Source organism: Megalopta genalis, chromosome 13 (genome assembly GCF_051020955.1).
Source record: "Megalopta genalis isolate 19385.01 chromosome 13, iyMegGena1_principal, whole genome shotgun sequence".
Taxonomy (NCBI): domain Eukaryota; kingdom Metazoa; phylum Arthropoda; class Insecta; order Hymenoptera; family Halictidae; genus Megalopta; species Megalopta genalis.
Window position 1 is genome coordinate 1,357,012 of NC_135025.1, and position 24,656 is coordinate 1,381,667.

General features: G+C 43.5%; 1 protein-coding gene across 8 annotated transcripts in view; it reads left to right on the plus strand.

The window, feature by feature from the left end:
* Positions 1–2,808: 2,808 nt before the first annotated feature.
* The window catches only part of Rdl (Resistant to dieldrin), a 157,902-nt gene continuing 136,054 nt past the window's right edge, over positions 2,809–24,656 (plus strand). For all 8 annotated transcript variants that reach the window (XM_076525933.1, XM_076525934.1, XM_076525935.1 and 5 more), the window contains exon 1: positions 2,809–3,094. In XM_076525933.1, coding sequence (XP_076382048.1) covers positions 2,997–3,094 — 98 coding nt within the window. In that variant the 5' untranslated portion in view covers positions 2,809–2,996. The remainder of the gene's footprint in view (positions 3,095–24,656) is intronic.

The window sequence follows — 24,656 nt, forward strand, 5'->3', positions numbered from 1 at the left end:
GTTGAATAACGCTTATAGGTATTTAATATAATTTTACTGAAGACTCGCTTTGAAAATTTGTCCGGTGTTCATGGTTTTGAACCTGTGAGAGTAACGGGTCTGGCCAATACGAGCAATTTCTACTTATAAAGCACTCTCGAATTCATGAAATCATGGTGAAAAGTGCTGAAACTCTAAAGTCGGGCACTTATAAACATTAAATTAATTATAAACATTAAAAACGCAGTTCATGCACAGTAATATGTGTATTTCCAACTTAACTATGTAATATTTAATATTTACTTTATTATTAATTCTTTTAGGACAATTTAGAACATCTATATAATTTTCTTAATTATCATAAGCTGTCAGAGCTGTTTCAATATTGTTGAAAAATGTAAAAACCGATAAACGTAAATGCTGCAACCGATAACTGATAATTCTAATTTCGTTTCAACAAACGACGAAACTAAATTAACGAAAGGGAGTAAATAAATGTAAAGCTGTTGTAACGTTGTAATCCCAGCATTACAAAAATTCAGCAATTAGTAAACTATGGATATCTACGCTATCATGGCATCTGCAAATTTATAAAGTACAGGAGAGCTTAAACCGTAGCTGCTTAAAGAAATAAAACATCAAAATATAAAAACCACATTCTGTGTACAGTCGACATATTATTATTCAGTGCTGTAAATACTCAACCCTCGGTAAAGCATTAAAATATAATCTATTCAAACGCGAAACAAATGTTAAAAATGTAAAAGGCAAAATTTTTTAAAGCGAGCAAACTTTTGTTGGTAAAGAAAATTTGAAAGACTCGTGCAACAGTCACGCTCTTAACAATCTTTTCAATCCGAACTTTCTTAATATAAAAATGATCTTGGAATATGCTGTAACAATGTTAATGCTGCCTCAGAGTCACCACTCGAGTGCAAAGGGTTAAACAATTTCCTAAAAATGTGTCGCAGTCCGTTGCTAATCGAGGATAGACAGTCGATGCAGCAGGAACCACGCGCGGAAACCGAAAAAGTATTCGTTGCATCGTTGAAAGCTTAAAGCGGAGAGGTTGTTGCCCCCTGAAAGGTAAGGGAACCGCCTTGTGATGTTCGTCGAGGGTACCATCTCGAGGGTACGTCGCGCGGGGGTGCGACACGTCGAAAGTGCTCTGCGTGGGGCGAGCTGCGTGCGGCGTGGAAGTAACGTCTCTCCGTCGACGAGACCTGCAAAAGATTTCACCGAATGGGCAAATTCTGCCGGCGGAACACTCGAGGTAGCTCCCGCGACGGAAGTATCTCTTTCCCGGACGAGAATCCGTCGACGACTGGCACCCAGTGGTCGCGGAATCTCCGAATAAGAAGATGAGAAGAATTTCTAGAGTAAACCGGAGAAAGCCCCGAAAAGTAAGAACGTTCGAACGCGAACAATTACGGTGGAAGTAGTTCGCGGTGAAATAGACAGTCAGGTGAGAAGGGAGCTCGCAGGAACGAGGGGGGTGTTCGCGGTGGCGAAAGAGGGGCAGGGGGAAGGAAGGAGGGGGGGGGGGCAGGTAGAAAAACATCCTTGGCGGTTTCGAAGCGAGCGAGAGTTTGGGAGGGCTAATCAGGGGCGAAAGAGGAAGACAAGCGGGACAGGCGAGCAGGTAGGCAGATAGGCAGGGTAGCAGGCAGGAAGAGAGGAAGGAAGGGCGCTTGCGCGATGGTACGGCCGGGCTAGACGCGAGAGCCGCCACTCCCGAGCGCGTAGCGGTGTAGCGCGGGTGCTGACCGAGTGTCCCCGTGAGAAGAGCGAGAGAGAGTGCGAGAGCGAGCGAGTGAGCGAGCGAGCAAGGGTGCGAGATCGAGGAGAGTGGCGAGAGAAGAGAGAAGAATGTCCATCGTCGAAGGAAGGATCCCGTGGAAGCGGAGCCTGCGGCAGGACATCTTCGTCGGGCAGGCGGCTCCGACCTTGTAGGACAAGCAGAACGAAGAGGGGATCTTCTACGAGGAGGATCTCGCCGCTATCTCCCTCTTCCACCGAGCCCCTGCCGTTCCCTGCCCCTTCGAAACCTCCTGATCCCACGATCCCAGGTGAGAGCCGAGACGACGGGAGCAAGAACAACGGAAAGAAAGCTCGCTAAGCATCATCGAGCGGAGCTCGTCCGGTGGCCGAGAGAACGCTCGCGAATACACACACACACAGTGCCTCGAGGAAACTCGCGACGGAGCCTCGCGTGCGTCCGAGTTTAGAGTTTTAACACCATCGTCGTCCGTGAACGTCGTCGCCGTCGCCCCGTCGGTTCGTTGCTGCGAGATTCATTTCGTACGTGTTGTATCGGATCGCCGAGAACCCAGGCCGAGACTGTATCGGCGACGTTCAGCCGAGACACGGACGCGGCGCGACACGGGAAACTGGGTGACATTGTTGGATGTTGAAGTTGCCGAGAGGAGATTATCGTCGCCGGGGAGAGGAGTTCCCGTGGTGGTCTCGTCGCGAGTGAAAGAAAGCGGAAAGAGGGGTGGTACTCTCTCGCCGTTGGTTCTCGAAGAGGACCGATCGCTCTCTGGAGGCTCGGCCGCGAGGGATCGGTGTGAGGTGATTCGATTTCAGCCGGCTATTACAGTGTACCGAGAGGTCGAACGCGAGTGACAGTGAAAAGCAAAGAACCCGGTGAGATACGAGTATCTGACAGCCGCCGAGCTGAATCGCGAGGAAAGGAAATAGTAGGAGAGAGAAAGCGGGGACCGAAAAGCAGACGGAGAGAGCAAGACGGAGGTAGGAGGGCGGGGCGGGTGGGAGGGAGGTAGGGAGGGAGGAGGAGGAGGAGGAGGAGGAGGAGGAGGAGGAAAAAGGGGGGAGGGTGAGACGCGGACGGCACGCAGAGAGACGCCGGGTCAACGCGCCAGGTAACAACGCCTCAGGACACCCGCTGACGTCCTCGTCGACGTCCTTGTCGTTGTCCTCGACGTGAACGCGAACGGCGGACGCGCCGTGATTCCTCTCGAAACGCGGACAGCCCGTCTCGTTCCACGGATAATATGATGTCCTTCCACGCCGCCTCCTGGAGTTTCGCCCTCCTCGCGGCCACGGTCGCGTTGCTGCCCGCCACGCATCGTGCTCCGTTCGCCCAAGCCGCGTAAGTATCATTCTCATCGATCCCCCGTAGCTCCCCCTTTCCACCGGCCATTATCAATCTTATACCACCCCTAGCCTAGCTTTCTCGCTATCCGATCTCCTTTGGCTCTCCGACCCGCACGCAGGTTCCAATCTGCGGGGATATCGTCCGCGCAGCGATCCTCTTTCTAACCACCGATTCCAGGGCATCGGCACCGTGTAATCTTACGATCTCGATGGCTCAAAGATAACGAGCTCTGTGATCAGGTCCGATAACGGGACGCATTCATCCGCGGTTAATTGAAAACTCCGTCCTCGTCCTGTGCTCGAAAACGGAGACGTACGCGATTCACGAGTGGGAATATACACGTACGTGCATATCCATCCAGCCGTCTCTGAATCGATAGCCAGTGGAAACAGTTCGCGGACTTGCCGTGTTTGTATGCGTGTGTGTGTGTGTGTGTGTGTGTGTGTTTGTGTACGTGTGGGTGTATGTATGTGCAAGAACGTGTGCGTACGCGTGTACGCGGATGCGTGTTCGTATGTGCGAAGGTGCCTCTTTGAACTTCCCGGCCTTACGAATCGGCGAAGTTGATACCCGCAATGGAAACAAGCACGCGCACATTAGACCCCGTGGCCCCCGTGCGGACTCCTTGTCCCCGAAGAATCTCCAGTTTCCTCGTGACCCCGACCACGGGCGCGAACCACCACGGAGTTCCAGTTAATCAACGGATACCTAATGCGGCTAAAATACCGCGGTGTAAATCAATAGACGCAGCTGATTCTACGCGGGCCCCGGCACGGGGATTTAATTAATGATCCATAATCCTATATCTCGATTATACGCTGGCAGCCAGTAGCCGGAGAGCGCCGCGCGGTGCATGCAGCCGTCCGAGCCGGGGGACGAAATTGGTCGATAAACGGTTTTAATGGGCGGCGATGTATGCGAAAAACGGGATGTGCCGCGAAACGCGTTCTCGCGCCTCTCCGCCATCCTTGGGACATCTGATTCTCTGATGGACACGCCAGTACGTGTCCCCACGTGTCGACCCTGTGTGCATACATACAAACGCGCGCGCGAACACGCGATCTCACGCCCGCGTACACAAGCACGCGCGCGTACACGTAGCCGCACGGAAACACGGGCAAACGTACACGAGACGTCATCTATCTTCGACATGGCACCGCCGACAATACGCGGGGGCTGCGAGGGTCTACAGCCTTCGCCGCTGTCTGGATGCACGTTCGTGATTGCATGTAAATGAGCGGAAACATGCAGCTACGTTGCATGCCCAGACCTACGGCACACCGAGCGGGTGCACGCTCTTACAATGATCACAATGACGCCGCCGGCCCAACCCTTCCGTGGCTCGAAGACGTCGGCTAGGCGTCGTCTCGCGCTTTAATGGGGTCCGCCGCGTTTACCGTTTATGTTAAAAAATTCATTTGTCACGTTGTTATCGTTGCGACGGTCCCTCGAGCCGTACCACTAATTACAGCCACCAACGGCGAGACGCGTTCTCGGGAGTCGACCGCGCGTATTTGTTCGTTCGGTAATTTATTGTGTCGCGAGTGCTGTGACGGGTCCTGCGGTTTTTCTCTCTCTCACTCTCTTTCTCTCTCTCTCTCTCGAGAAACGATTGGTGTACAAGCGTCGATCGGTCACGTCGCAGACGACACGGCGGTTCGCTCGCCGGGAAGTTTAAGAAACGCCGAGGTGTTACCGAGAAATTTCAGTAATCTCGATGGAATTCGCCGAGCTTGGAATCGTGTTTGCGTTTAACGCGGCACGCGTGGTGTACACCACGATCGGGCACGAGGACGGTCCTGCCTGTGATAAAACGAAATATGTCAAACGGAGTGCATTATGTGGCGAGCTTTTTGAAAAGAAACTTATCCCTTTGTGTCCTAAAATGTAGCGTGAAGTATAATGCTCCTGAAACCGATGCTGCAAATGCTTGGTTGTTTCTCTTTTCAAATCAATATCAATCTGCAAGCACACAACATTTTGTTGCCTACAGCATATCTGTCGATTGGACAATTTAGAAAAGGTAACAGGTCTGCCATGAGTATAGCGATCGCCATTTCGCGCCTGTGTCTACTACTAATTTCTTTAACTTCGATCAATATAACCACTGGTTAACGAGAACAGCGACAATCCAATCGGCTCGATTTTTCATAAAATAAAATTTTATTGGAAAAGGTTTTATCATTCATTTTCGATATGTTCTGCTGTGTAAAGTAGCCGTATGCTCCAACACAACGTAGCAATTTCGTTAAAAAAAGATTTTCGTAACAACTGTAACGTAAATATTTTCAGCGATTAACACGTGAAATGGCGCAATGCACTTATACGTGCAATTATTAATCCATACTGAAAAATCATTTATTCTACAAAGCATATTGCTTGCAAATACATTCTCAGAGTTCAACGAATATTTCTTTCTTGCGAAAGAAACGCTTCAATAGTGTCGCTAGTTTCTTCCTAGGATTTCTTGACACGTTCAATTACAACTGCACATTAAAATAGAAGAAACAGCTCCATTTTTAATAACGGAAGGGAACGTACGCGAATCAGGGATCTTTGTCAAATGGGACAGGTATCTCGTTAATCGTGTGTGTGGCGTGGGTGAGTTGTCTGATCGGTATATAGCCAGTGTCTCGAGAATGACAGCAGCTTCGCGAGAACAATGGCGACGGTGAAATTAGTTGTACCGGCCCATCCCTTCTCGCATTAACGCGCGATCCACTAGCCTGGTATATATGTAATCCGCAAACGTTTCAGCAACCCGAGTACTTGATATCGAGCGCCATTTTCCAAGAATGTTTAATGCATTTAGTTATCGGCCCCCATTTTCACGACAGCCTTAATCGGTTACCAAGACTCCTCGCAAACTGCATCGCTACAAAGAGAAATATTGCTGTTCATTTTCTTTAATGCGATTTCGTTTGTTGATCCGGCTACAGTCCCATTGCATAATGAACATCATTCAGCGTTCATCGCTTTTTCTGTTTGCAATGTTTGTCAGGATTTACATTGACTCGCTTAACTTCATCTCGATTAGAATTTAATTAAAATGAACCCCTAAAAAGCGAACCTAAAAAACCTGTAAAGCGATCAAATGTAGATATCTCTCAATTCGAATATTATATTGCATCTCCCTGTTGTTTCAGTCTGTACGAAGTTGAATGAGTGGAGAAGCAAGATTAAAATTAATATAAATTAATGCGTTGAATATGTTAAAGATTCGCGTGTCAATTAAATCAGTCCTAGATAAAGCAATTTCATATTTTTAAAGGAGTTGACAGAAAAATATATATATGACAAAATTGAGGGTTTAGATTAGAGTAGAGTAATCTTAAAGAACGAGACACGCATAATTTTCCATTGTGAAAACTGCAGTTACGTGTATAGTATATTTTACCTGATGGAGGAAATTTTATACAAAGTTCTGTGATATTATTATTCAAATAAGAACTTATTTAAAAATATTTGAACTTTCGTAACGGCTAGGAATAGAATCGCACACTGGAACAAGGTTATATTATTATATATTATTATATATGTGGAGTGAAAGACGCGATAAGCACAGTTCTGCTTTGCATTCAGGCTGCAGCGAGCCCTAATTAACCTAGCCTCTTCAATAAGAATCAGAAGCAGGAGAAGATGCAAAGCGCCAAGATAATATAAATTATTTTAGAGAGCTTAATGTAGGTCGCTATCCTAAAATGTATGAATTAGGGAAAGTAGATCAACACCCAAAGATCGGCGGTGAAAAGCGGCGTCACTGGTTGCTTCAATGGAAATTACTGGAAGAGAATGCACGCCGCCGTTCGTTACCAAATTTCGTGGAACATTTTAGGTTACCGTTACATTGTGAGTTTAGGGTATCTCGATGATGATATCTGAACGAAATTGAGCTAAGAGGATTACAAGCGCTTCATATTATTAAAGACTGTGTTCGCTTGTTGAATTATTGGACCCATTAATTAATAGCTCCTATCGGCCACGGGATGAGAGATATTTTTAATCACATCGGATACTGCCACATGGCAAATTTATAGCTTCATATTTATCGTTGCATTATAATTAAATTTTGCATTTCATATCAATTCCAGGAAATATAATATAAATATCAGGAAATTACACGAGACACGTAAATTACCATCCTTTATAAATGGCTTGAATTTTCAATGACGTTTTCTTGACTCGAATAACATTATTTATTATCATTTGGTAAATGTGAATTAAATTTTTCAAGCAGAAATAGATAGTAATCCTGTTTTTCATACACTTAGAAATCATTTAGCTTGCTTGTCCGATCACTTTTACTACCATTAATCTTGAAAAATATTCACAGTGATGTATGCTATCGTATATTCCTGAAAACAATTTGAAAGAAATTGGCAACCACAAGACATCAGCAATGATGGGAAATAAATAATACCATTATGACAGTTATTAGCGTTTATACCAACTACGAATCGTGAGTAATGGTCGAATACATTAATCAGCGTACTCAGTAGCATCCAAGCTCTTGCGTTATTTGTGCAGCAGAGAATTTTTGTACAATATCGATTTGTTTCTAAACGACATATCAACTGAGCTTAAAAATCTCAGCTCACCTTCAACATTGCATACAATATTTGCTTGCTAGACACCTCGAATTATTCCAAATAGTATAACAGATTAATTGTAATTAAAAATAAAAATCAAATAGAAAACGCATGAACTAAAATAGTATATCAAAGCTACTTCACACTGAACTTCTTCTCCAAAAAAAGGGAACTCGAATAGGAATTATATTTATAGAATTTCAAGTGCTATTAGAACGGTCTGACCATAGACGTCCTCTTCTACTTACGGTGAATACGAACAACCCGGATGACATGCGATGCAGTATCATTTGTCTTTGCCTGGAAGTAAAAATGCGGAATGACGTGGTTCTTTCTTCAATATTCGCGTCATTGTTACTCATCTTTATTATTATATTATATATTATATATTATTATATTATATCTTTTAAAAGAAACCTAAAAATTGTGAAAATTACAACGTTCGATAAAAGAGTATAATTCTTACAAGCAAATCGTATACGATGTTTTCCATTTTCTTTTATAATTAAAATAATTCTATAAAAGGTACTTTTTAGAGTCTCCATGCCCGCGACTTTGAAAGAAGTATTTTCAAGAAAAATGCGTGTAAGGTGTTAAACGTCGTTCTAAGCACGTTGGAGTAGATATTTATTGAAGATCATAACTTTACGGCTTTCATAACGTTTTATGTGAAGTTTTCACAAGATAGTCTTCCCGATAGTCTTATCGGATACAAATATTTTTTAAAATCGATTTCTCCAGCACATTGTATTTTAAGACGATGTACTCGCATATATACAGGCTATATGTATATATACATTTAAATCGATCCAGTGAAATATCTTTGAAACCGTCGGAGATACTAAAAAAAGGTTTCAAACGAAATTTAAATGTTTTTAGGAGGCACGTATTCTCGCATTAGTAAGATTTTTCGTAGAAGAAGATTTTTAGTTAAAGTTACATCGTAACTAACCGAGTCCTTTTAGCGAGTCTTTTAATTTCGATTCGAACAGCATGAAACAATAAATTGCAATGAGAAAACGTTCGACAGAGACAACAATCCGTGGATGTTGGTACGAGTTCGTTCACGTGGTACGATTCAGGTGATCCGCACGCATCCGGTGCCTTCTCCCTGTTAATTAGATTTTCGCTTATCGCGCGTGTAGGTAGAAAAAGTGTTAAAACGGTGCACGTAGGGATGTCCCCCATTCAATTTCTGGAAATATTAACGTTTTAAGGAGGCGACCGGGCGTGTTGTGTCTCAACCATTTTGATCGGGGTTGCTATCTAATTCAGGAAGGGTGGAAGAGGACAGTTAGGTATAGTCGAAGGGATTATCAATATTTACGCTCTTCCAGCAAGCACAGTTCGGGTCGTTCCACCTGTTTTCTCCTCGAGGGCTGTGCCTCTCTGTAGCCTCCTCCAAACCCCTACGAGTACCAACCGCGGACGTTCTGTAGTGTGGTATCGGTGATCGCAGTAGAGCTCTCGAGCAGGAGGGTGCTCCCGACGTGGCAGAGCTCCAAATCCTCCTACGCTGCCACCCTCTCGCACCGCTGTCGCTACCACCGCCCTCCTCGACAATCTTCCCTCCCGCCCATCCACCGTGACACCCAGCCACCCACCGACTCCCCCCAATCTAAGTCGTGGTCTACCCGCCACACATCAACGTTCTTTTTCTTATCGAGTGGAACAGCCCTTTTCGGACCCTCCTTCCTCTGTTTCCTCCCTCCGACATGCCCGGCCACCCTATTTTCCTTTCCCTTTTTCGATCAACCGAACCAACCTCGACCCGGAATCGAGCCTCTACCGCCTTCATTCACGTTGCTTCTCTGTCGCGAACGATTCTCCTTGGCATGCCAGCTCCCTAGGTAAGTTTCCGGATGTCTTAAACATTCGCCATAAAGTGGTGAACGTATGGGTGTTCCGACGAAACAATAGCATACAGCGTATAGCGACGCTAAGGGTGATTGCAGCAACCCAACGTTGGATGACCATTGTATACTAAAAAACATACGTGCTGACTATGAAGACTAAGAATGTATACTTAAACATTCGCCATAAAGTGTAGAACGTATGGGTGTTCCGACGAAACAATAGCACACAGAGTATAGCGCTGCTGTTGCTAAGAATGATTGCAGCAACCCAACGTTGGATGACCATTGTATACTAAAACATACGTGCTGACTATGCTCATAGAGACGTTAGGCTATGCGCTGCATCTACCTTGAATGTTTCTATTATATGCGATGATAGGAAGAAACATTGTGTACAGAATTTGCACCGTGTAAATAGGATTGCACCCACTCGCATGAAAAATGAGCACATCAGAATATGGCACTATTTGCATTGTACTTGTAATTTGTATTCATGCTCATCTTGTTGCTTGCTCATCTTGCACGTGTCAGTTCAAGAAAAGTGACGATCGAGCTGTAACTGACAATCTAGAGCGGCTAATAGCATGAGCCAATCTTTGTTTTTCCTCTGACCAGAATTAATCGGTAATAACTATGTCGATAGATATATTGAACTACTGTATGCAATGAAATCAATTTTACATTGAAATACACGAACGAATTAATATTATCTGATTAGGAATCGAAGACACGAATTTACAATAAAAGAAATGCAAAATGTATGGAAGATATTAAGATTTGAAAGTATTTTAGAAAGCGAACTTGATCATTTTCTTACCGAAATGTTCCAAAACCTACTTAAGCATAAGCAGACATTGTGATCAGTTGGTATACATAATATTCGACCCCCCCCCCCCCTCTCGGCTGCCAGCTATGAAGAACGATTTATCAACTTTTTGTGCAGAAGACAGACTCTTCATGAGTTGGATATCTCTGATGTAGAGCACTCCGAAACCTTCAGGACAGACCCCATTTCGAAGCAACCCTCTCACTGTCGCGTAAAGGAAAAAAATGGTCTACTGGCATTAAACAGTTCTTTTGTTGCTAATGTATTTTTTTTAAAACCTTTCATGCACAAAAAAAAATTGCGTGCTGGCTATAGTAGTATTTCGAATAAAATGTAAAGGTACTACCAGAGATTATTTCCTGATCTGCGTTACATTTATAATTACAAATATTATTAATAACTTGTAAGTAATTGTTTCTAATACGTTCTAAAAAATATATAAAACATTAATTTCAATTCATGTGCAATAAATAGACGTTTCCAAATATTCTTGTATGTAAAACTGTAAAGTAAAGTAACTCATGAAATACTGAATTTTAAAAATATAAAAGTATTAGAACGTCTACTTCCAATAACTTTTGTTTGAAATGTATCCACCTTTGATAAAGATTCTCATCCTTCTTTTAATTATAACCACAATAATATTCCTTATATGGTTCATTCAAAGTACCTTTAAAATCTGTACGAAACATCGAGTAATAATTTTAATGAAATCTATAGAGCTCTCTGTTAACTAAATTCAGTACTTAATTGTCGCAATTATGCAAATTATATTTGTCGAAATCAATTTACAATAACATTTTAATAATTAATATTATCTCACGATTTCACTCCTCAACAATTTAATTACATTGCCCCGCTCAAGAGTTAATTACTACATGGCACCCATTAAACAAAGCTCTAGTTTCTGCATCAAGAGTTTCATCAGGTTCGGGGTATCACAAAAACAAATCGAATTTTATACTGTGTCATTTCCTTTTGTTTTGAAGATATTAATAAATAACAAATCCATACATATTTAGCATGAATTGCAATTCAGTACAATATTCTTATTTTTTAATGTTGTATATATAAATTTGTATATATCTTTGCATGAGATACTTTTGTTAATCGAGTATCGATTAAAAGGTTTACACGAATTTATAATTCTAAAATAATTTTGTTGGCTCAATTTGAATAATTCACAGGTAAATACTCAATTTCTGCCTTTGCGATAATATGTTGAGTTTTTAAGTATTTAATTCTTTTAGACCCATTATCAAATCATGGGGAAAAGAAAATTTAGGAGAATATTTTTCACGAGTGATAGCGAAAATACTGAAAGTGAAAATACCGATACTGAAAGCGTTTGCCATGCAAGACAAACGGTAACGTGCTCGAGATCACAAAGATCTGAATATATTTGGACCACGGAAAACTTGGAACCAGAAATACATTCCATACTTCAGTGCCAACTACTCGATAATACGCTCCGTTCACAGCGATCACATTTTGACGCAAGCGCTCCGTAGCGAAAGGGTTAAAAATTCGAACATTATAAGCGCAGAAAAATCCGCAGTCCACTGGCAATAACAACCACGATCATCCCGGCTAGCCAGACGAGAGCGAGGAAATCAATGCCAGCACACGGGCGCAAACGTTCCCAAATTGGATCACAAAGAGCCGGCAGTTCCAAAGACTCTAAAAGCTGGATCGGCAAACGGAGGCCCGGTCGGAGCCGTCGAAAAATTCGAGGAGACCGAAAACTCGGCGACAGACTTTGTACGCAAGATTTCATTTCGGGTCTAATCCGCGGTCGAGCTCGCAAAGGACTCCTCTAATCTGTACGAGGCGGGCCGAGGCGGGCCGGAGTATGAGACGTCGAAAGACGTCGAGACGAAGCGTTCAAGGAGAGATTCGAAAGTCTTCTGATCTTCGAGCACCGCCGTCGCGCGACGTCGCGCCGCGGCAGATAATGATCATCTCATTAACCGCGCGTCACCTTTCCATGGCTGTTCTCCGCGACCAATTCCCGAGCAAGCGGAGGAGGGAGTTGCCCCGTTCCCGATGGCCCGGTCAGGACTAACAGGAATTGAAAACGGCAGCCGGTGTGCTCGTGGCGTGGCCGCGAATAGACGTGTTTTTGCCGTGAAAGCGAAGAATCGTCTACCGCGGAAACGGGAGAAAACGTGCTAAGTCATTCGGCTCGCGCTGACCTACTTTCCGCGGAAGCGTAAAACGCGCGAGCTCCGCGACGACCATCCGACGAAACTGATTCTCCGCTCCCCCCGCCTTCTGCGCCCCTCGTAGACTCCCAGCGCCACCCTTTATCCCGTCGCGGCCGTCGTTCGCCACCAATGCGGTTACACCGTGCGCCTCGCGCGTTTTTATTTCCCTTCGTTCTTCCTCGACACAATGAATGACGGTTGAAGAGCATAACTCCTGAAAAGACATCCCAATTTCGCGCGGCGAACCTCCGCGAGCTCTAACTTTGTAATATTACGATACCCGGGGCTTTCAACGCGCACTTGGAACTCTCGGCGAAGCCAGTTTCCCCGTGGATAGTCCTCGAGAATTTTGCTTTCCGCGTTCCTTCAATCGAATACAACATGCTTTCCCCCCTCATTAACTCCGTGTTTATTTTGCTCCCGCCTCTGATAATCATCGCGAATTGAAGGGCCACGCTGCCGCCGCGCCGGCGAGGATCTCTTACACGCCGGTGTGAAACCCCTATTTTGCAGGCTCGCGTCTTTCGGTTAGAAGATCAAACCCGGCAGAAAGCGACTGTTTCTTTGAAAGGAGCTGTCAAAGGGGCCTCCTTTAAAGCAATTTACCCATTGTCCGATCGATGGCGGATCACTTTTCACGCTTTGTCGGCGACCACGTACGCGGTCTTACAACGTTGACGGGGATCGCTCGGCGTGCCTGTCAAATAGCCGATTTGCTAAGCCGTGTGTACGCCATTGTTGCGCGTAGTGGCGTTTTTCCTTTCGATCGAGCAATTGTATCTGCACCGTGATTACTAAATCTTTATGCGTTTGTTACAAAAATGAATACGTCGAATATGCAACAGTCAAAGCTTTAGAAGAATCGAAAGACCCTATGATACTTCCTGCGATTATAATTCACTCTGAACCGAAACATGGTGTCCGCGGCAGCCCCATGCAACTTTAAACGTATCACGAATTAATAAACATTCGTGTAATTTGTTTAAAAATTCATGCAATCCTCTGTTAACTCATCGAGTTTGCAATATTTCAACGCAACACGAACTTGTTCAATAAATATAATATGATATATAATTTGCCCCTTCGAATTCGCGCACAATTAAAGGGAAATAGTCTTCTAGGATCAGAGAGTTCGCAGCGGCCCCATTTATGTAACTTTAATTGGCAGCCCGGTCGAGGGTCAGTAGAATCGGGAATAAATCTCTGTGCAAGACCCGCTTCTTGCAATTACCGCGGACCATTTTTATTTTGCATAAGCATCCGCAGTCTAACGATTACCAATTGACTTTCCGCGAGTAAAGACTGCTTTTTTGTAATTTTTAAAATAATGGACAACGTTAAGGTGCATTTCTTTGCACACAGAAAATTTAGATAATATAATACGAGAAATATAATCAATGTAGACGGTGTCTTATTAAGAAATACATTTATGGCAGTGCAGAATACTGAAGTACTATCAAACCCTCTAATGAAGCGAACGTTCACACGTACACGGTGCTAATAATAATGCGTAAATAAAGAGAGATCTGTTTTACGTAATATTTGTTCGAGTCCGCACTTTCTAAAATTTAACAAAACTCTCTCTAGTCTAATTAAAATGTCCATTTCAGTGGTGTTTTACGGTTAAAGAGAAATGATCAATGTATAAGCGGCAGCAATCTAATTATGGCAAGGACAACTCGAATGACTTTGCTTTTCTCTTAACATCGCAATTGACGTTCCACGACACGCTATGCATTTTAGACGCAATAATCGAACAACAACGTGCACAGCGTGTAATTCCAAAGCGAATGATCATTCGGAAAATGTAATTAGGTGTATGATTAATTATGCAAACACCTAACACCTCGTTGTATCGAGGATGATCGCGCGTTGTCACGGAGCCGAGGTTCCCGCTAAAAACGCTATAATTATTTGAGAAGATTTGCCTCGAAATATTGGGGCAACCGTTACTCCGCATGCAATAAAGATGCTACGAACATATCAGAACCGGGACGACCGTGTCCGATAGCTCACAGCGTACACGCTCGCCAATAAGGTAGCCCGGAATCAGTGGCCGGGCTGTTAATTATCAATGACGCTAATGGACACGATTCGATTGCGATATTGCGATCCGAGAATTCCCCGGATTCCGCGCGAATTTGATAATTCAGTTGAGATAACATGAGCGCGTCATGCGAACCGGCTTCGCTGTCCAACGGGCGCGGATGCTTTAAAACATTCAAAGTATGCAAACTCCGGTTTAAATCGGATGTAATTGGCGACGATTAACGACTCATCGACGCCTCGGCGCGACACGAGCACGGGACCGATGTTAAAAGCGCATATGAAACGGCCTAATTGATGAACCATAACGTAACTTTGCGTGACACGGTGTCGAGCTTAGCCGCTCGGAATATATCTGTCTCTCGAATAAACGAGGGACGCCCGTGTTAAAATTAGTTCTACCGGGGAGAATAAAATCTGAGCATGTGTGCGCGCGCGCGGTCGCTCGACTGTAAAACTTCGTGCAAGTTTACACTTTTATGGAGAAATATTAGCGAACGAAAAATTACGACAGAATTTCATTTTATTTGGAGACGCGTTTAAGCAAGTTATAGCTGTTGAAGATTTTTACAAACGGCAAATGTGCAGAAATTTTGTAGCTATTAATGTACTTGAAAACGCTTCAATTAATACATCGCCGCTCCTTTAAAATTGTGTCTTCGCCGTCAGCATAATTTCGCAGTTCTCGTATAAACTGTAAAACTGCGAGCCATAATTTTCTGAAATATTCCACCTTTTAACCCTTTGCACTCGATCGGTGACTCTGAGGCACCGCTAAAATTATTATACCACGTTCCAAGATAATTTTTATATTAACAAGGTTTAGGTTTAAAAAATCGTTAATAGTTGCACGAGTCGTACGAGTCACCGCAAGACTCAATTTCACATGCATAAAATGCACTTTGTCATAGCAAATGGAAATACTATAAGTCAGAAAAATTACTTTTAATTCACAGTTAAAACGGCCTCGAGTGCAAAGGGTTAAATCTGCAAAAGTCGTTTCGCTAATCGCGTTCATTCGATTCCGTGAAATAATGCCCCGATTTTTGTCCGTTATTCCAACGCATAGATCGCAGTTTCAATTCCAAACCGAGACTTTTTAAATTCTTCGCTCGCGATTGGTCCGCTCGGGTGCTGGGTTCCCAGCATAATCACGAGAGCTGCGCTTACACCGCGGGCCGTTCCGACCCTTATTCAGCGGCCGAATGCAACCGGCCGATGTCAACGAACCCAAAGGCTCGCAAAGAAACATAAGTTCTAAACGTTCGAGTGAGAGGGGCGAGGTTCGCGCGGATCTCTGTTTGTTCAGCTGGGTTTCAATCAATTTTTTACGTTGCGACGCGACGCACGACGATAAAGAGAAGAAAGGTCGACGATCTTGACGACCCAATTCAAAGAGAGCAAGAGAGCCGAGAGAGGCGAGAGAGAAGACAGAGAGAGAGAGAGAGAGAGAGAAAAAAAGAAAACTACGTATGCAGCTGTTTTTTGCGATCCGGCAATTAGTAGCTGACAAATGAAATGGCGCAGCGAGGGGAGAAGAAAAATAGGCGCGAGGAAGGAAGATGGCGTGACGGGAGGATAGGGGTTAGGGGGAGAAATGACCCGCCGACAAACAACGAATGCATATTTAATAGTGAACGATTATTAATGCCCGGTTACGAGATGATTGATGGAAACTGTACCGAGCTGCGCGGACTTTAACGATTTCCACTACACGATATACGCGCGCCGGCAATAAGCGCCGCATTTCGGTCTGCCTTCGTGAGAGTAATAATACTTTTCGCGGAAGGGGCGGTGGAGTACGGGCTCGGGACGGTTTGGTGGGGTGAGCGCGGGGGGCGGGGCAAGAAACGAATTCGTCCATAGCGGTGCGCCCTCGGCGGTAGAAGAAGACAGACGGCGGGGGAAAGAACAATGAAACGCTTGCAAATATCGTGGCGGCCTTCGTATTGTGCAAGAACTGTTTGAAGAATTAATTAGAAGCGACCAAACGACACTCGTGTACGCCGCTGAAAGGACTCGGAGACCCGATGAATGCGACGCTCGTAATGCACCGTTATTAACTCGCCGACTTCGTTTATTTAGTGTCCGTGATTATGGTTGTAGGGACAATGCTAGGAATATTCGGCTAACGAGTTCGCTCTGAACTTGAACTCGCGAATTAGACGCGCGCGCCGCGACGGTGCTCCGGTTAATAGAACGTTCGCTCCAATTATGTTGCTAAGAACACGTAACGCCGAACGTATGTTCGTTCATTCGTTCGCTTGTTCGTTTGTTTGTTACTGTAAAGGAGCTTCCGGTGGTTTCGATGTATTTTTGATGGGAATTCAGCGGTGTTCGCGCGAGCTCGTTAATTACACTGCCGGTCGGAAATGTTTGGGGAGCGCGAAGTTTCACCGTGTTACTTGCGATCGCTGTTTCTCGACCTCTTTATAATTGCATCGTCATCCCCCGCGTTGTCGTCGTAAGGCCTGCTGACAATCACTGAAAGGAGACAAGAGAGTATCGAACCGGCAGACAATGAAACCATTGTAAAAGTGTGTCCACGGCTCTCTATAAACGTGACATCGGACCCGAGCGATACGATTATAACCAGGGAATACTATATTCGCAAACTAATTCAACATGACCATGAACACTTATAGGAGAGTTCTATTTTTATGCGAAAAAAGTTCAACGCTTGTACCGAAATACGATATATAGCAAATCGCACCGATATTTTCTGGCCACGGTGCTATCGCATCATTATGAAAAAAAAACACACGGGGCGTACATTTTATTGATTTACCGATATCGGCGATACGCTGTCTTTATTTATTGCCTCGTTGCTCGTGAAATGTTTAATTACATTCTAAACGGTGAATTTATCGCAAGAGAAACGTGAAAGTCCTGAACCAATATTATCTTTCTCTCGTCGAGTAATTCCACTTCGGTGCGACGTCTTTTATCGTCAATATCTAATTATTTTAACAGCTGTTCGAGCTAAAGAATAAAATATAATAGCATGCTTTATACTTTACAGTATTTAGAGGTTACCCGATACGAAGAGAAATCAAATAATATTTTACTTTATTATTATTCGCATACTCGCATCCATAGAGTGTCCCAAAATTATTGTACAAGCGGAAAATGAGAGATTCCTGAGGTCATTTGAAGCAACATCTTCCTTAGCGAAAATGCAATCCGCGGTTTCGTTTACGAGCTATTAACGAAAAACGTTGACCAATAAGAGGCGAGCTCGGCTGGCGCGCAGCGGCCCAGCTAGCCAGCGCGCGAAGCCCAGTTCCGCTCGTTGGCTCGGTCGCCTCGCGCCAGCCGAGCTCGCTTCTCATTGGGCACTGTTTTTCGTTAATAACTCGTTAACGGTGCCTCGGAGAAAACTTTTCTAAAGGAAAAAGTTGCTTCAAATGACCCGAGGAACCCGCCACTTTGGGATTGCGAGACATTTTTGGGACACCCTGTATACCGTAATTCATATGTTACTTTGCTACTCATCCATTCACATCGTATTGGCATTTTTGCGCTAATTTTCTGAGAACAATTTGATGAAACCATCGATACCTGTGGTCGTTACGCATCATTAGCTGCAGCTGATGCTGCGTGGAACCGAAAACGTGATAATCGGACTCGTATCGAATGTTGTCTTCATTGGTCGCGGCGAGAATCAACTGTGAAACGTATTGAAATTTTAGCGACGTGGAAAAACAGAGGAAATCGGTGTTCGGATCAATGAACGAACAATCCTAGTTACGTGAAAATCAAATATTCTTCAGTGACTGCAATATCCGGCTGTACGGTTCAATCGAATCGCCGCCACGGCCAAGTCTGGCCGCACGTCATGCTGTACCACTACCGCCGCAAATTACATATTCCGCCGCACAGGCGAGGAGATCTCCGGCAAAACATTGCTACAGATCGATGCTGATCATCTTCCGTCCGTGTTTGCCACTCGACTCCAACGTAACGTCTTCCCGGCTTCACTTAATTATTCAATCACTCGCTCCTTAACGAAGTTTCGCGTTCGTTTCCACCGAAACCGGTTCTCTTGTACTTCCAGCAAGATCGTAGCTCTTTGTGCGCCTTTCATGTTACCTCACTGATCCAATTACGAATTTCAGTTGAACTTGTATCGTGTTCAAAAGTTTCGTGAACATCTTCCACACCGAACATAGAAACATCGGAACCGTGCAGCAGCGGCAGACTTACGATCGTTCGTGTACTTATACGTCATAACCGCGATAAGCGTGATCCTTTCGTGGCGATTCGATCATTTTTTTTAATGAAGTCGATCTGGTATTGGAAAGAGTTTATATCCAACAATTTTCTTGGTGATGAAATTTAATTAGAATGGCATAGCTCTGATTTTATATGCTGCAAAATCACGATCGCGTTAAGAACAATTATAAAATACGTTAAAATATATTTATTAATTTCAATAATGTGAACTTGTTATCTATTTAATGGAATATTAGATTACAGAAGAAAATGTGAAATTGAAAACTTCACCAATAGTTGCGAACATAATTTATTATCATTATTACATGCTTCGGTAAGCTTATTATCATTATTACATTGCTCAATGAACAGCAGATGTTTATACAAAATAAAAATTGTTTGTGACAATTAAAAAAGAAACGTAGCTTCGATAAAAATGTGTTTCTACTCTTAATGATTGAAATAAGGTGACAGGATTGACATAAGTTGCATGGCACAGTGTCCAATTGCGTGACATGAAATGGCCTATAGAACAAAACAACAATATTCATTAACCCCTTAACTTGTACGCTCGAGTTAATTCGCTGCTATAATTTTTCGAAAATTATAAAAAAATCGTTTTATTGATATTTATCATTCGCATGAGATTGTAAGCTATAACATTATCTATTTAAGAACAAAATACACCCTTTTTCCACGGAACAAAAGCGCGGTATATTAAAATTCTCCACCAAAAATGGATTCTTTTTTGGCCGAATTTTTTTCAAAAAAACCGTGCGTCAAGGGGTTAAACGTTTAAGCAACGAGCAGCACGAGCGTCTAACGAGGCTGCTGCCGAAGACATGCTAATCGGATTCGACCTTAACCGATGCGTAAAATAAATCGGGCCTGGGGAATTCTTGAAATCTAATCAACGCTCTCGGAGCAAATCGACAGAGTCGGCCGCTACGCAAATTTTCCGACGACCACGAACGTGTCGGTCAAAGTTATTAGCAGTCGAGTTAGGGTACTCGGGCGAGCAACCGCTATGGAGGATCGAGTGGCCCGGCCCGGCCCGGCCCGGTCACGCGATTCAAAGACTTTCCCGCCGGGTCTCCGGGATTTCAGCCTCACGGCTTGTAACCTCATAAATTCGTGCGCCACGGCTAGTGTCACGAATAATATGCGGTCGTTTCATTTTGCTGGGCAAGTTCGCCGGCATGGCGTGCGTCGTGACACAATGCCCGTACTTTCGAATTACTTTCGAATTATGCGACGACGAGCACGCGTCGGTCACAGAAATTAACCGAATCACAGAGTCACCCTCGATGGCCGGTGGTTCCCCTCGCGCGATCAGCTTGCCGGCACGCACGTGATACTGGCAAATTTTGAAACTGGTCGATCGCTTTGTTTGCTTTTGATTTCGTGTGTGCCGAATGTGCGACGATCCTATCTTTCGAATCTGTTCGAGACCGGGACCGAATGGAGAATTTTGAAAATAACGTTATCGCGCCGTCGAGATTGCCATCGAATTGCCAATTTTGGCTTAACGCGTTGCCAGATTTATTTGTTCAGCTTAAAAAATGAAATTTTACAACGAAACGCAAAAACATTGATAGAGTACTCGATAGCAATTTTGTACGTCGCTTTTTAAATGAATTACCACGATTTTATGGAATGTTTTAAGCTGGCAGTGAGAGTGTCGGCAAATAAATTGGTTCGAACGGCTAGTGGTATTTTAACAAATTGCTAAACTATGCGATCCACGGTAATAATACAATTTCCTGGTACAATGTTCTATTCGCTAGAAATAATAGTAGCAGAGGCGGCCGGCTCGTACGGTTTATCCAATATACAACAACCTCGAATTTAAACAATCTAAAACAATTTGGCGGGTACTGCATTATTCATAGGGGCTGAATTATAACTTTTAAATCGCTCACGTTTTAGAAAAGCCTTTCTGTAATGGTACACTCGGCTACGTGGAATCTGAAATTCATGCGGCAACTAGATATGGGTTAAAGATTGATAGTACTGATACTCGGTATAATATTACGGAATTAAATAGCTGAAATTGTACGATATAAACACGGAGCTAACACCTAGGTAGCGCCTATGGCACAAGTATTGTAGGCAAGTTCCCTTGAGATTTGTTATCGAAAGGATCGGACGAGCGATACCAAGCGTAACTTTCACGTCAACGCTAAGACCGCTTAACTTTCTAAATTACTAAATACGTTTCGATGGTTCTTATGGACCAATTAAGCAACGAAACTTATAAGTAGACCGCGGATCTTTGCGCGAAATATAAATTTTCCGATTCAGTTTGCAGAGAACGAAAGTTAAGCAAAAATGTATTTCTCCGATTATTTCAATAAATTATGGAGAATATAAGCGCGTTATTAAATTCTTTTAATGTCTCTACCGTTTGGTATAGGCAATTTTATCGCGAACGCTTAAAATCCGTAATCTAATTAACGATGTTAAATATTAAATTTGTAGTATAATTAATGATAAAACGACGATATATAGTCGTCGCTTTAACAATCAACGTATTCGAACTCTCAAACATACTAAAATTCTGTCGCATAAAGTCATTTTGCAATTATTTGATCGGTTATAGTATATCTTCCCTCGAAGAAGTATAATAAATCTTTCTAATCAAATTCTACTCGCGAAAGGATCATATTCGAAAATTGCAATAGACTATAAATATATATGTGCATTAATACGTATGTATATGTCAGATTTAATTGAAATTAAATTCTGCAATACATATATTCTACGGAATATGTAGTTCTTTACACTCCGACGCAATTATTTCAATCATTCTCCGATCGTTAAAAAAATTTCTCGTACAATTTTGTATTTAAAGGATATTCCGGAATAATTAGTCCCGGTAGTCCCCGTGGATCGATATGCAAGGAAGTGGTGTTAGCGTAATATAAATCTGATGGAATATCCTATAAATGCAAATTACCTCGACTCTCTTACCGTATTCTATAATTTTAGTTTAACACATTCTGCTTTGTTCACGTAGCGTCAAAGAATTCTTACTTTACATTCACATGCTGTAACATTACAAGCTGTATCCAGAAATTGTATAATGATATTTTGAATGAAAGCAGTTTTAACAAGTAATCACACGCTGTGTCTGGATAATAAGTAATGGAAAAAAGAAAATTTACTTCGTCGCAATATTCGTAAAACCATTCAATAATTTTCACCACTCCCTAATAATAACTTTTTTCATTTAACTGATTTTCTCATTTCGTTACGTTACTTTTACGAAGTCTTTGTATACTAACGAAGATAGATAACGAACGTGTTATCCCACCGCGTACAAAGCTACTTTACTGCCCAAACGAAGACGTTTCTTCTCGCTTGTAGCATTTCCATTTTATATATTTTTACTTGATTTTTAATTACATATTTCCATAATTCGATGTTTTATTTACCACTTTTACGCAAATAATAACACAGTGAACATCAGCGGTCCGGTGGATCGGTAATAGTGGTCACGTAAGTTTTAACAGGTGCATCAGCGAAGGGTCGAGCAATTGAAAAAAAAGTGTACGTAACGCGTGCGAATTTTCTTTTCCTTTCAATCAAGAAATTGCTATAATCGTAAAGGTTCTAAAATGGTACGGCGATGGATCGCACTATCGTGCAACCGTGACGATGCGCAAGGGCTAAATCCGCGCGGCGTCTATTCCGCGTTTCGTCGTGGCGATATCGACGCGAGGCGAGGGCTGGACCGTCAAAAATTGGTTCGAAACGACGCAGACCAGATAAGTACGTTCGCGGACACGGCAGACAGAACGAGTGCACCGGGTGCACTCGTCCCTGACGTGCAAAGGGAAGACACGGGGGGAGGGGGAGGGAGGCAGTCGTGGAAGAGGAGAAAGAAGAGGAAGAACAGAGAGTCGGCATGAAGTGAAACGTCGGTCGTGTGTGCCGGCTGCCCTAGTGGCAGGAGGTGAAAGAGGGTGGTCGGATGGGTGGCAGTGAGGGGGGGGATCGTGAGGAGAGGCCGAGGGAGGCGGACGAGGCGGAGAATGAGGGGGTCGCAGGAGGTCGAAGGGGGTTGACGGAGGTTGTGGGTGGTCGGAGGCGAACGGGGGTTCCTCGCGTGCAGCCTTGACATGGGCCAGGAAATCAATGGGACCTCCAACACCAACGCAAACTCGGTCAGTCGAGCCGCGCAACGGCCCATGCCTATAATTCGCAGTCGCACGCGGGAATGTTCGGCATCGCCGGCGAACAATCGATGGATGGCGGGATCCAATCGAGCAAATGCCAGTTTTTCCTAACGGACCATTCTCTCTCTCTCCACTTTTATTTCCTGGTTAGAAACGTATCGGGGCGCGTGGGGCCATCGGGGGTGGGGCACCGCCGGAAGAGCCGAAAGGGGGTTAGGGATGGGGGGAGGGTGGTGGTTAGAAGGCGACACGAACGTCGAAATGCCGACGCTGCTTCTAATGTTACCACGGAGATCGTGACCTCGATGAAACGTTCATTATTCGGTACACGGCAGTCGATTATCGGAAACGATGGATGCGCACCGACGTTTCTTTGCCAGTTAGCTCGTCTGGAGAACGAGATCCGCCGACCCACTGACGGCGGATCGGCTCTCTGTTCAATATTAGAGATCGATACGCGGGTATTCTCGTATACAGGGTGTTCACGCAATTACTGGCGACGACGTTTTCTGGCGAACTGCACGAGAGAAACGTATTCGTACAGTCAGCTTTCCGGAGGTAATCCGTTTACGTAGTGTACATACACTTTTCAATGTTCTAACCTTTTGTACAATAAATTCTCCCAAATTGGCTGTGAAATGATCGAAGATAATTTACCGTAGTTGTTTAGAGCTTTTGACTGTACGGTTCGAACATTATTCAGAGATTATTACTCGCTGTTCAAGTTACAGTGGCCCACAAAAGTGTTCGTACACCTTTCAAAACGCAATATCTTTGTCAAAACTGAATCAAGTGACTTGAATTTTTTTAGATGACAGCAGAACTATTCTACTAGACGATGGCTAAAAGATATTTCGTTAAATTTTACTCTTGCTTAAGATGGAAAGAAAGAATTAAAAACCCTCGTTTTTTAACTGTTTTATCTGAGCCTATAACGAAATTTAAAAATTGTAGATCACGGTGACTTGTATGCGTGCTGAAAATTCGTTCCAAGTAATAGCAAAATTAAGGAAAAAGCATTTCAGTCAGGTTTTATTTATTCATCATGTATCATTCACGATGCACCGCCCTCGCATGCAAATAATTTAAGCAGGGAGATAACTCAAACAATATAAACAACAAGTGCTAAAAACGTAATTCGCGAAGAAGTGTAAAAATACGTGACACACACTATTTGAACAATTTAAGAACTACTTAATTCCCTAAAGAGTACGGTAGAACCACGGTAGAACATTTATCCGAAGATGTCGTAGGTCTCGAAAGTTTCGATAATTGGGTAGTTCGTTTAATAGGAGCTCATTAATTCCCGTCTGTACCTGAGCTTGTTAGTTCCGATGAGTCAATATGTTTGAAACCGCTCATGACCTTGTTCGGATGAACGGCGTATAAATAAATGGAATTACTCGTTTTTTTATTGCAAACGCAAGAGATTTTTTTCTTTATCATAAGTTGTAGCCCATAACTTTTCTTAATAAACTTTGGATATGAATTAACCTTTTATTGTCGAATGCCGCCGTCGAAAAAATATATTTGACCCAGCGAGAAGTTTACTTGGAAAAGTACTCGACCGCAAAGGGTTAATATCCGAGAATAAGTTAGAATCAAAATTCGGTAAATTTGGATTGGAAAAGTGTAC